This window comes from Bombina bombina, chromosome 6, assembly GCF_027579735.1.
Source record: "Bombina bombina isolate aBomBom1 chromosome 6, aBomBom1.pri, whole genome shotgun sequence".
Taxonomy (NCBI): domain Eukaryota; kingdom Metazoa; phylum Chordata; class Amphibia; order Anura; family Bombinatoridae; genus Bombina; species Bombina bombina.
The window spans coordinates 331,717,512-331,731,604 of record NC_069504.1 but is presented as its reverse complement, the minus strand read 5'-3'; the positions used below and the strand labels follow the sequence as shown (position 1 = coordinate 331,731,604).

The window sequence follows — 14,093 nt, the reverse complement described above, 5'->3', positions numbered from 1 at the left end:
GTTTAACACTATACATTGTTTAACACTATACATTGTTTAACACTATACTTGTTTAACTCTATATATTGTTTAACACTATACTTGTTTAACTCTATATATTGTTTAACACTATACATCATTTAACAATATACTTGTTTAACTCTATATATTGTTTAACATTATACATTATTTAACAATATACTTGTTTAACTCTATATATTCAAGACTTCTTGCATGCAGCATCTCAAGATAACAACATAAAGTATGACTCTGATGTGATACTGTAAAGAACAAAAACATCCACAGACAATGGAAATCTCTGGATTAACAAAGTGTAAACTGCAACTCTAAGCCAGACCCTCAAAGCTGAGTATCTATCAGAGCCCCTGTGCTACAGCTGATATTCTTTGTTCTAGTGTTTAGGATATTTACAACAATATTTGACATACAGAATCATACATGCATCTGTGATGTTAACGGTGATGGTTCTATGTCTATGCACCTCTGTTTATTAATATAGCACTGAATTACAACAAAAACTACAGTCTCTGAGAGTTCTTTACAGCAAATACTGTATTCAGGGCACTGCAGTCAGTAGAGAATCAAGCAGTGAAAAGGAATTCTAAGGAACACTGAAAGACTGTATTTTACTAAAGGGACACACTGGTTTTATTTTGTACATAGTAAGTGCATTTTACTCTTTGTATATTAAAGTGCCTTTAAAGGGACAGTCAACTCATTTTATTTATTGTTTTAAAAGATAGATAATCCCTTTATTACCCAATCCCCAGTTTTGCACTGAAAACATGGTTATATTAATATACTTTTTACCTCTGTGATTACTTTGTTTCTAAGCATTTTCTGACTGCCCCCTGATCACATGACTTAGTGCTGTGTTGTTAGAATCCATGGGCGTCAGCACAATGTTATCTATATGGCTCACATGAACTAGCTTCCCCTGATGTGAATAGCAAATACAAAAGCATGTGATCATGTGGCTGTCTTTAGGGACTTAGAAACAGGCAGAAATGTAGAGATTTAAAGGTTATAAAGTATAATAATATAACCATGTTGGTTGTGCAAAGCTGGGGAATGGGTAGTAAAGGCATTATCTATCTTTTTAAAAAATAACAATTTTGTGTTGACTGTCCCTTTAAGGCATGGATGTGCTGATTTGTGTTGTATTTCAGTGCATTTACTTGGGACTAGGAGGCTTAAGGGGACAGTCTACTTGATTATTTAATAGTTTAAAATGATAGATATTGCCAGATGTGCTTAACCAACATTGATATACTAATATACTTTATAGCCTCCAAGCCTTAAAATCTCTAAACCTCTGCACATTTCTAAGCCCCTGCAGGCCACCTCTTATCTCAGTGCATTTTATTAGCTTTTGCAGCTAGACAGTGCTAGTTTGTGAGTGCCATATAGATAACATTGTGCTCAATCCAGTGGAGTTATGCAATAACCAGCACTGATTGGCTAAAATGTAAGTTTGTAAAAAGCACTGCAGTGGCTTAGATACAGGTAATCAGGTAAAAAGCATATTAATATAATTTGGATATACAAAACTGGGGAATGGGTAATAAAGGGATCATCTATCTTTTTAAACAATAAACATTTCCAATTAAACTGTCCCTTTTAAACAGCTTGCATTCTGTCACAAAAATTCCACAACAAACTTTTAGTAGTGGATTACTAACCTGAGTGGACTGAGATTGACTGATCATACATACACTCTACATATTTAGTAAGATTGTATCTATAGTAGAAAATAATAGCAGTGGACATTTTGTTAAACTGCTAGAGAGACATTTAATGTTATTTTATTTTTATATGTAACTTATTTTGAAAGATCAATATAATAGAATACTAACAAATCGGCTCTGTTTTATTAACCCCTTAATGACAACAATGTACCCTGTATGTCACTGGTCCTTAAGGGTTTTTTCAGGACATAATAGCACAAGTCTAGCAAGAAGACGCTATTAATACCCTCCCCCCAGCAGTCTTTGTGGAATAGAGCAGTTTCAACGCTGGTGGCAAGACCGCGCTATAAAACAATCAAGTCCCAAAAAAGGCCAGTGACATACAGGGTACGTCGCTGGTCCTTAAGGGGTTAATACACGGCTACACACAAGTATTTCAGCACTAACAGCGAGAGCATTAGAATATTTTATCACAGCATTATTATGCCTCTTTTTTTATAGAAGCTTTCTTAGAGGCAGCATGAAAATAAAAAATATCTAGATTCACTTCCTATTATAGTAAAGGAATGAAGACTAGAAAAGGAGTATCACAAAAGCATTGCAGAATATTTCCTCAAGAACAATAGCTGCATTATATATACATAAGGCTGATGCAGTAATGTTGGACAAACCTCACCAATTAATAGCAGAAGCTCCTCTATGGCGCGGGAGGATGGATGGGTGGTAGATGATAGAGCCATGCTTGGGATTGTCAATCACATCCATAGGAATAAACTGTGTGCAAAAAGGAAGGACGTTCAGCTCTGCCCCTACAGACTTATAGGCTTCCACGACCTCTGGGATAGACTTTCCTTTTACCCTCCATCGGGGAAATTTAAACACCGGCGTGCCATCCTTCTCTGCAGCCACCGCTAAAGCCAAGGAAGAAGAGAACGCTGCTTATCAGAGGAAGTACAATATAACAAAGATACACAGGTGAGAGACAAGGAAATTGTAACTTAAAGGGCCATAATACCCAAATGTTTAAACACTTGAAAGTGATGCAGTATAGCTGTAAAAAGCTGACAAGAAAATATCTCCTAAACATCTCGATGTAAAAAAGAAAGATATTTTACCTCAAAAGTTCCTCAGTAGCCACATCCCATTGTAAAGGATTTCTAAGCAGCATTTTAGTGTGTCTGTCCTGGGACAGCTTAGGGGATGAGCCTCGTGAACTCTCATATTATTTCACCAATCAGGTAAAGGAAGCTTACTATGAAATCTCATAAGAGTTAAGTCAAATCTCATTAGATCACAGTAAGAGTTCATGACCTCAGCACTGCTGATGCTGATTGGCTGCAGTTCATTTCTTCATTTTTTTTTATTTTTTTACCTGCAGCTGGGAACAGCTGAGTATAACTTTTTACACTGAACTTACTCTGCTGAGCTGAGGAGATTGTGAGGTAAAATATCTTCCTTTTTTACATAGAGATGCTCAGGTGATATTTTCCTGTCAGCTTTTTACAGTTATACTGCATCAGTTTCAAGTGATTTAGCATATGAGTATTATGTCCCTTTAAGAACATGAAACCCCAATTTTTCTTTCATGATTCAGATAGAGCATACAATTTTAAGCAACTTTCTAATTTATTGCTATTATCAATTTTCTTCATTCTCTTGGTATCTTTATTCGAAAAAGCAGAAATGTAAGCTTTGGAACCGGACCATTTTTGGTTCAGAACCTGGGTTACCCTTGCTGATTGGTGGCTATATTAAGCTACCAATCAGCAAGTACTACACAGGTCCATAGGAATAAACTGTGTGCAAAAAGGAAGGACGTTCAGCTCTGCCCCTACAGACTTATAGGCTTCCACGACCTCTGGGATAGACTTTCCTTTTACCCTCCATCTGGGAAATTTAAACACCGGCGTGCCATCCTTCTCTGCAGCCACCGCTAAAGCCAAGGAAGAAGAGAACGCTGCTTATCAGAGGAAGTACAATCTAACAAAGATACACAGGTGAGAGACAAGGAAATTGTAACTTAAAGGGCCATAATACCCAAATGTTTAAACACTTGAAAGTGATGCAGTATAGCTGTAAAAAGCTGACAAGAAAATATCTCCTAAACATCTCGATGTAAAAAAGAAAGATATTTTACCTCAAAAGTTCCTCAGTAGCCACATCCCATTGTAAAGGACTTCTAAGCAGCATTTTAGTGTGTCTGTCCTGGGACAGCTTAAGGGATGAGCCTCGTGAACTCTCATATTATTTCACCAATCAGGTAAAGGAAGCTTACTATGAAATCTCATAAGAGTTAAGTCAAATCTCATTAGATCACAGTAAGAGTTCATGACCTCAGCACTGCTGATGCTGATTGGCTGCAGTTCATTTCTTAATTTTTTTATTTTTTTTTTACCTGCAGCTGGGAACAGCTGAGTATAACTTTTTACACTGAACTTACTCTGCTGAGCTGAGGAGATTGTGAGGTAAAATATCTTCCTTTTTTACATAGAGATGCTCAGGTGATATTTTCCTGTCAGCTTTTTACAGTTATACTGCATCAGTTTCAAGTGATTTAGCATATGAGTATTATGTCCCTTTAAGAACATGAAACCCCAATATTTCTTTCATGATTCAGATAGAGCATACAATTTTAAGCAACTTTCTAATTTATTGCTATTATCAATTTTCTTCATTCTCTTGGTATCTTTATTCGAAAAAGCAGAAATGTAAGCTTTGGAACCGGACCATTTTTGGTTCAGAACCTGGGTTACCCTTGCTGATTGGTGGCTACATTAAGCTACCAATCAGCTAGTACTACACAGGTGCTGGATTTTATCTGAATCATGAAAGAAAAAATTAGGGTTTCATATCCCTTTAACTTCACAACAGCCCAAGCAGATCTGCATGTCAGTGAAGTGCATTTCTGTTTTTTTTTTAATGCAACTAATAAACAGCTGAATATGTCGTTCCTTCAGTTCCTAAAAGTGTAGCACAGTTATTTTAACACTTAAGCGCGTGTTTATGTTTGTGTGTGCACATGTTTGAATGGTGTGCACATGTATGATTGTGTTTGGAGTTAAACACAGTTATACACAAGAATGTATGCAATAATTAAGCGTTCTAATGCATTAACTGTAGTACTTTATTAGTACTACAGTTATATTATATATATTGGGGGGTTTTCACTCATATCTTATTCCCTCCTCTTTTTATACAATATATACTAGAATATCTCTGTTAGAATTAGGCGTATTTGTGATGAAGTAATCTTCCCCATAGAAATTTTGGCCCTGTTTTAATACTCCGAAATGTCATTATCTTAATTATATTTTTTTTAAAATGTACTTGAATGAGATGTCAAGGACAGCTTGGAACAATCAGTACATTTCACCTTCTGACTAACAATGTATGTACTTAATACATTTTTGTAATGGATCTTGAAAGTGTAAGAAGGGTTAACAGAATGGAAATTAATTGGTTAATTCTGGCTGTTATTTAAAGTCGTCAGTAAAGAGCTATTTATCCCTGACAAAATGCCATATCGGGCATGAAACATGTAGGATGTGTGATGGGGTCAGTCAGCTGGCTTCTCTGATCTGAATTTTGAAACTAATTTGTACACTTGTTTGGTTTAAATGGACACACTTAAAGTTATTTTTCAAATTACTCTGTCTCCTAACCTGGATTCATTTTCTATATACTGTATCTTGTTGTCTGTACCATTGGTGACAGTTAATTCCACATCAGATTACACACATGCATGGATTGGCTAGGCCATATTTAGTCACTGTCAAAGAAAAACTCATTTTCTGCTCCTGCGCTCAGGTATGTGAGCAGCAGCTAATAACATCTAATAACTTCCGTTCTGCTGTGTATAAAAGCTGTTCTCATTCTGCAGCATTTCTTTCTCAGCAATGACCTTGGGAAAGATGCTCCATTATATTTGCTGTATTCAACATTGATAGTTACTAAGTTAATGCTGCAGCATTTATTTGTTGTGTCATTCAGATATCATCTTTACAATAAGGTTTACATTAAAGGAACATAAAAATGTAAAAAGAAAGTGTTCTAATGTGTTATAGGATTTTATTATTGCTTGTATATATACTATTTCCTTTAGAAAAAAGTATCTGCTGATTTTCAACAGAAAACCACCAATAAAGTCTATGGGGATTTTTCTAGATAAATCATTAGATAACTTATTCTAAAGGATTGGGATCAAGTCCTATAGGTTTATCTCTTGCAGTTAAAGGGACACTGAATCCATTTTTTTTCTTTTGTGATTCAGATAAAGAGCATGCAATTTTAAGCAACTTTCTAATTTACTCCTATTATCAATTTTTCTTTGTTTCTCTTGCTATCTTTATTTGAAAAAGAAGACATCTAAGCTTTTTTCTTGGTTCATGACTCTGGACAGCACTTTTTTATTGGTGGATGAATTTATCCACCAATCAGAAAGGACAACCCAGGTTGTTCACAAAAAATAAGCCGGCATCTAAACTTACATTCTTGCATTTCAAATAAAGATACCAAGAGAATAAAGAAAATTTGATAATAGGAGTAAATTAGAAAGTTGCTTAAAATGTCATACACTATCTGAATCACGAAAGAAAAAAATTTGGTTCAGTGTCCCTTTAAGCATATAGCTAAGTTAGCCCCAGAGCAGCAATGCACATCTGGCAAGCCAATGACAAAGCATATGCGTGTAGCTACCATTCACCAGCTAGAAGTGTGTTGCTTCTCCTGAGCCTACTTTAACAAAGGATATCAAGAGAACTAAGTAAATGCTATAATAGAAGTAAACTCAAATGTATCTTAAAATTGCATGCGCTATCGGTCTCATGAAAGTTTCATTTTGACTTTAATGTGTTGCTTAGCTGACACACCAACAAAATAATCAAAGCAAGAAAGTCTCTAACGCAGCAAACCTTTTATCTAACATGTACACTGAAGTGGGATGGGAACAAAGAATGATGATGATAAAACATAATTCCCATTGCTAGGTAGGTGCAAATCACTTAACAAAACACTTACCTAAAGGATCTGCTTTGCCATCTTTATCTGGGACAGTGAAAACCCCAACAACTTTATGTCCTTCTTTGCGCAGATTGTTGTATACCTCTTGCCCAAAAAGACTCTGGCCAATAAGAGCTAATCTTAGCTTATTTTGATAATATATCTATAAATAAAATACAATTTTTTAATAGCACATCATCCTTATATATATTATTGTTACTGAATTAGTGTAGATGCTCTCTATGTATTACACACATTGAAATACACACATGTACAATTACATAATAAAACAATTTGCCAAGGTGGATACCTGTATCCATAACACATCTAATTATCTATAGCTTGCTAGAACATGTAGTATCGCCTGGCCTATTGACATAACAGCCTATTTTTTTATCCCCATTCAAATAAAAAAATAGTAATACGCTCTCTCTCTCTCTTTCTATGTATATATACTGTCTATATATATATATATATATATATATATATATATATATAATGATATATATATAGATATATAGATATATAATTTTAAACTGCTGCTGTTTTATACGCATGAGAGAAAATAATCAATTATTATGTTCCTTTCAATTAATGCAATACTGAAATTCACAACTTACAACTGGAATCAATCACATAATGCATCTACGTGTTCTGTGGATAAGACACTGACATTACGAGACAACTCGTTACTAATTTTACTAATACAGGTACAAAACCCTTTATCCAGACTGCTTGGGACAGGAAAAGGTTTGGACTTCAAAATAGTTTGGATTTTGGAATATTTGTATATTTGCATTAGTAAAATGTGGAAACTTGGAAAAGGGATGGGCCTGAGTGTTAAAAAAGCATTTACGCAATATATACATATCATAAGCAGTGTTCTCCACAGAAAATGTAGTGGCCGGTGGGGGAAGTGTAATACTTTCTAATATTATAACATTTTCTGCTATCAAAAGCACAGAATAATTGCATAAGCTAACACAAATGTATATAATAATAATGTGTGCAATAAACATTAAACCATTTTAATATTGACTAATTTTAGCATTGTATTGGCTAAAATTTTAGTCGGGTGGTCAGTAAAATCAGCCGGTTGGTGCACCCATTAAAAGGTCCTGGGGATACCCCGGCAATTTATATATGCAAGTTGCTTTATATGATTTGTAATACTTTTGTATATATAGTACCACCAGAAAGATAGTAATCTGAAAGGTAACAGTTGTGGTTTTAAATAAATTCAGACTAGAATTTGCATTTTATAACACAAAAACCAAACCAGACACAGGCAAAGAAGATTGTGACTTACTGGTGGGGAAAAGGGCAATTTGAAATAATAATTATTTATTATTATTTCATGAAAAAGTCTGGATTTTTAAATAATTCTGGGTTCTGGAATTCTTGATTTGGGGATTTGTGCCCATATTTACAAGTGGATTAATTGGTCAATGGCTTATGTGGTTAAAATATATAGTTTAACATATGAAGACTAAAATAATTCTTACATAATCAGGGAGATTGTGGATAGTGAAAATTTACAGATAGACTTTTGCCTGAAAAATATCTTCACAAACAAGAGGTAAAATTTTGAAAAGACAATAATAGCTCCTGAGACTGTGTTCTGATGGAGATTATACTATTCTATAGAAATCTTAAATTAATAAAAAGCAGAAAAACACATATTGATTGTTAAAAGCTTTGTTGTGCATGAGCAATGGTGTGCAAAATGCAATCACCATTCAACACTCTGGAGCAGTAAAATGTATTGCTTTTCCAAACCCCATTACTTTTTTTTGCCAATATATCCATGTGTGCAATAACATCAGAATTAATGAGCTCCAAATAGTAATTTTATATTCCATACCACTTATAAAAGAATTGCATGCTGTAAAATAGAGTTCAGAACCCTTACATCACTGCAGCTTAGCTCCTGCTGTTCTGAGCCACCAGGGTACTTTTCATTGCAGGGCTTAAATAGGGACAATATCCTTACCCCCCTTTCCTCACCACCACAAAGAAAAAAATCAGTAGGGGCATATAAGTAATGGCCATCATTTTTTAATAAGCAGGTTACTGCAAATACATCTGTTAGACTTTGGGTTTTTTGTTCACAACATGGAAAAGGGAAACACACTTTTTATTGGTTCCATTGACAAATTTATATAAATCACAATCCCCTATACACGCTTTATTTAAAAAGAAAAAAAACATTTTTATGGGTTATGTAATAACTCATGTAAAGAGAAAATCCTGCCCACTTTAAAGGGACATTGAACCCAAAAAAAATTTTTTTCGTGATTAAGATAGAGCATGCAATTTTAAGAAACTTTCTGATTTACACCTATTATCAATTTTTCTTCGTTCTCTTGCTTTCTTTATTTGAAAAAGAAGGCATATAAGCTATTTTTTTGGTTCAGACCATGGAAAGCACTTGTTTATTGGTGGGTGAATTTATCCACCAATCAGCAAGAACAACCCAGTTTGTTCACCAAAAATGGGCCGGCATCTAAACTTACATTCTTGCATTTCAAATAAAGATACCAAGAGAATGTAGCCAATTTGATAATAGGAGTCAATTAGAAAGTTGCTTAAAATTGCATGCTCTGTCTGAATCATTCTTGCATTTCAAATAAAGATACCAATTTTTGGGTTCAGTGTCCCTTTAATTTAAAGTATCACTTGGCCCTCAAGTTCTTTAGTGACTGCTATAGTAATGTAAGTGTGAATCACTGGGAAGCTTCATGTAAGATATGAAGGTTCTGTGCTTTTTTCCCTCAGAATACTGTTCTTTTTTTCCAATGGGAGAAAGGGGAAATAAGTTTTATTTTTATGCTATACTGGGTTAATTGTATTGGTGTAAGCATGCACACACACATGCACACACTCACAATCATACATGCACCCACTCACATAAATGCACACACTCGCACACACATGCACCCACTCACATACATACACACACTCGCACACACGCACATACACACACACACTCACACACATGCACACACTCGCACACACATGCACATACACACACTCACATACATGCACACACTCGCACACACATGCACACACATGCACACACATACACACACTTGCACACACTCACACACATGCACACACTCACACACACTCACACACTCACACACATGCACACACTCACACAATATATAACTCTGAAAAACATACTGTTACATTCCATACCTATAACTTTTCTCCTATAACATTTGTGTACATTATTTACATGTGGCTTAAAGTGACAGTTTACTCCAGTATTGTTATTGTTTAAAAAGATAGATAATCCCTTTATTACACATTCCAAGTTTTGCGTAACCAACACTGTTATATTCATAAACTTTTTTACCTCTGTGATTACCTTGTTTCTAAGCCTCTGCAGACTGCCCCCCTTATCTCAGTTGTTTTGACAGACATGCATTTTAAGCAATCAGTGCTGACACTTAAATAACTCCACAGGAGTGAGTATAAATAATGTTATCTACATGACACACATGAACTAGCACTGTCTAACTGTCAAAAACTGTCAAAATGCCGTGAAATAAGAGGCAGTTCAATGGCTTAGAAATTAGCATATTAGTCTACCTAGAGCAAAGCAAATTTAATGATAAAAGTAAATCGGAAAGTTGTTTAAAATTGCATGCCCTATCTGAATCATTAAAGTTTTATTTTGACTAGACTGTCCCTTTAAAGGGATATTCCAGCCAAATATGGAATACACATGGATGCATTTCCGTTTTGAATAGAAGCATTTTTGTAATATACTTGTATTAGCAAAAATGCTTCTAATAAAATCTATAGCTTTTTAAAAAGTGTATTTAAGTATGCACCGTGCACCAGCATTTTAAACACAACACTTGCTCAGAGAGCCTAAGGTGCTTGTACCATCTGGTAATGACTCAATATGTTAATTGCTGACCAGATAATTTTAACTGGTGCTCTGAGCAGCTGCAGTATTTAAAATGCTGGTTCACTGAGAATATCTAGCTATGCTTCACATGCATGTGCAGAGAAAAATGTTAACACTAAAACAGTGATACATTTTACTGGAAGCATTTTTGCCATTACATGTATTTTGTAAATATGTTTCTATTCAAAGATGCAATTCATCTATATGCAGTTAAATATTGCCTGGAATGTCCCTTTAAGTACACTTTCTCTGTATATTTACTCATTACTATTGGCAACAACTGTCAAATTTCAAAACCCATCACACAGCACAGTCTTTTACTACTACTACACGCCATGGCTTTCAAACACTTTGACATAGTTTATTAATGCTATTTAATACACATACACGAATTTAATCCATGTGGGCAAATCTACCATGCATAAAAATAATTATTTATAATTAAAATATCTACTGCCAGTCATCAATGACAATTATTTATTAATTATTATTTACAACTATTATTATTATTACTAATAATACTGATATTAATATTTTGAGCTGTTCCTATTATCTGGGTAAGTATTATTAGCCGTGCATTTGCCGTTTACTGAGCAGTACAGTGCAGCAGCTCAGTGATCAGTACACATGCAACGTGTCCTCGTCTCATTCCCATGTTTGGCGTTGCTGATGCAATTCTCTGGCGCTGGAGAAAAGTCTTTTACCTCTGCCTCAACGTGGTTTCTACATGTAACCAGGGTTACACGCTGTGCATAAGAAGCGAGAATGTAAATCACGCTGTATCTGATTTTATGGGGGCTCATTCATTTAATTAGAGGTCTATCCTATAATAATCCAGTAGCCACTGGACGTAGCATAGAAAGGGTTGGTTTAACCCCTTGTCTGCTACATGCTGCAACGTATTGCATAGCAAACCTATATTAGTGTAACATAACAGTAATGCACATACGAGTCTTTATTGCTCTATAACGACCATACATACACATGCATTACCACTACATTAGCATAAGCATCTAGTAGTATATAGAAACAGCAGGAGCTTTTAAGGTCACAGCATATGAACAGCTAACTCTACGTACAGAAATAATTACCAAGAAGCTCAGCATTAAAACCTATATTAAATTACATTGAAATTATGATCGATGTGCTAAGGTCGCACACATTGACCACACTTGGACATATTTTTCCCTCGGTAGCCTAATATTGCAGTATGTCAGAATGCAAATGATACATAAAACCCCTTCTTGCAGTGTAATATGCTGCAGTACCTGTTATGGGTGTTATGTTTAGTTTATATGCAACAGCATGCACGTATGTAGTTATTATTAGCCTACTGACCAAATACCAATAAGGTGGTCATTGAAGGAAGCAGATGGTTATGTCCCATCTGTTGATAGTGACAGCAGACCACTTACTGTGCTTGTGGAGAACTTCCTGATGAATTGGCTGGCTGCCCAAATCATTCTTGCTGAGTGTCCAGTGGTTTGTAGACGCACACATATACCCAGCAGTGGGCACAACCTCGTAGCCCCTAGCTGACTGCAGCGCTTCACATTCAGCAGGGGACCGTTCCAAGGTGAACACGCCCACCCAAGGCCACGCCCAGCTGTCAAGAAGGAAGATTGTCATTCCTCTTCACCTTGCGCTCACATTGCACAGTCGTTAAAGCCACGCCCCTCACCTTACACTCCTGTCATTTTAGTATGTAAGCCCCGCCCTTCGCTGTATATAATCGAGCCCCTTTCCATCGTATAGCTACTTAATGAATTAACCACGCCCTGTTATATTGTTTTGAAATATAGTGCTGCACGTAAAGTACACTCTTCCCGTTCCTCTTTGGTGCGGTGCATCGATTCGAGCCCCGCCCTCAAATCGTCCCAGACACCCTCCCCTCCATAAGCTAGCGATGAATGATGCAACTGTACAGCCACTTGAGAATGTCAGAAGTGGACTGGCAAGTTATAACAATACTTTTTGTAACCCTATCACCTCTGCAAGCAGCCACATCACTCTAGCACATAATATGGCAAATTATTTGGAGTCTATTCTCCAGCATGCACCAGAACTAAACATTTAACAACAAATGCAGTTAGAATATAAATATAGCTAATTTATTTTGAATTATGATTTCAGATAGTGTTCTATTTTTGTAATACACGGATAGGAAGTGGAATATTTGAATTTTTTGTTTTAAAAATTCTTACCCTTAAAGGGACAGTCTACAATATAATTTTTATTGTTTTAAAAGATAGATAATCCCTTTATTACCCATTCCCCAGTTTTGCATAACCAACACTGTTATGTTAATATACTTTTTACCGCTGTGATTACCTTGTATTTAAGCATCTTCTGACAGCCCCCTGATCAAATAACTTTTTTATTTATTATTTAATGACTTGCAGTTTGTACTGTGTTGTGCTCAATCTCAAATAACTCCTCGGGCATTAACATAACATAATTTTATCTATATGGCTCACAGGAACTAGCAGTCTCATGTTGTGAAAGCAAATAAAAAAGCATGTTATTAAGAGGCTGTCAATAGAGCCTTTGAAACAGAAATTTAGAGGTTTAAATGTTATAAAGTATATTAATCTAACAATGTTGGTTGTGCAAAGCTGGGGAATGGGCATTATCTAACTTTTTAAACAATAATTTTAGTGTAGACTTTCCCTTTAAATGAAGTTGGGGAGTGTATTAGTTTAGAAAATATTAGATTTCATTTGTTGATGTTTTTTTTAATAAATACTTTGAGATTGTAACATTAAATGTTTAAAGGTACAGTCAACAGAATTATGTAACATTAACGTAGCGGTACCTGTAGAAAATAAAGCAAATTAAAGATTTAAACCCCAAAACGCTTTTTACCTTACTTTCCTTGTGGTCCTCTTCTGCGCTATTGTTTTTTTTTAAAAGTATGTAACAGCATCTCAAAGTATTTAGCTGTTGGCTGCTTTACCCAGCGCGGGAGCACACTACATTTAGTTCATTGGCGCAATCAGGTACTCTGTGATTAGACACATAGGAGCCGATTTATTAAGCAGCGTATGCTGCTTATTCCGCGCAAGCCTTTCAGCTTGCCGGAAACAGGAGTTAAGAAGCAGCGGTCTTAAGACCGCTGCGCTTTAACTCATCCGCCACCTCGTCCACGATCGGGATGATTGACACCCCCTGCTAGGGGCTGATTGGCCGCGAATGGGCAGATGGCGGCATTGCACCATTCACCAGAAATTCTTGTGCAATGAGAAATTTGTTGACATTGACTTTGTTTAGAATGTTGAAAAGAAAAAAAGTTTATAATTAGTGTTTAAAAAATACACAAAAATGACTTCCCTGCAATTGCAGCCGACCTCTGCTTCTCCTTTTAGCTGTATATAAATGAGAGAGGTCCACAAATGGTGTAGAACGTACACTAAAAGGAATATACTCACAGACAAAACTGTAAATAAGCCTTTCGAGTTTTATTGAAAAAATACAGCTTCAAACTT

General features: G+C 35.6%; 1 protein-coding gene across 1 annotated transcript in view; it reads right to left on the bottom strand.

Moving 5' to 3' along the window:
* Positions 1 to 12,182, bottom strand: part of ALDH1L2 (aldehyde dehydrogenase 1 family member L2) — a 116,789-nt gene extending 104,607 nt beyond the window's left edge. The window contains exons 1-3 of the mRNA XM_053716957.1: positions 12,024 to 12,182; positions 6,705 to 6,849; positions 2,365 to 2,599 (exon numbers count right to left, since the gene is read on the bottom strand). Coding sequence (XP_053572932.1) covers positions 2,365 to 2,599; positions 6,705 to 6,849; positions 12,024 to 12,071 — 428 coding nt within the window. The 5' untranslated portion in view covers positions 12,072 to 12,182. The remainder of the gene's footprint in view (positions 1 to 2,364; positions 2,600 to 6,704; positions 6,850 to 12,023) is intronic.
* Between the last annotated feature and the right edge of the window lie 1,911 nt (positions 12,183 to 14,093).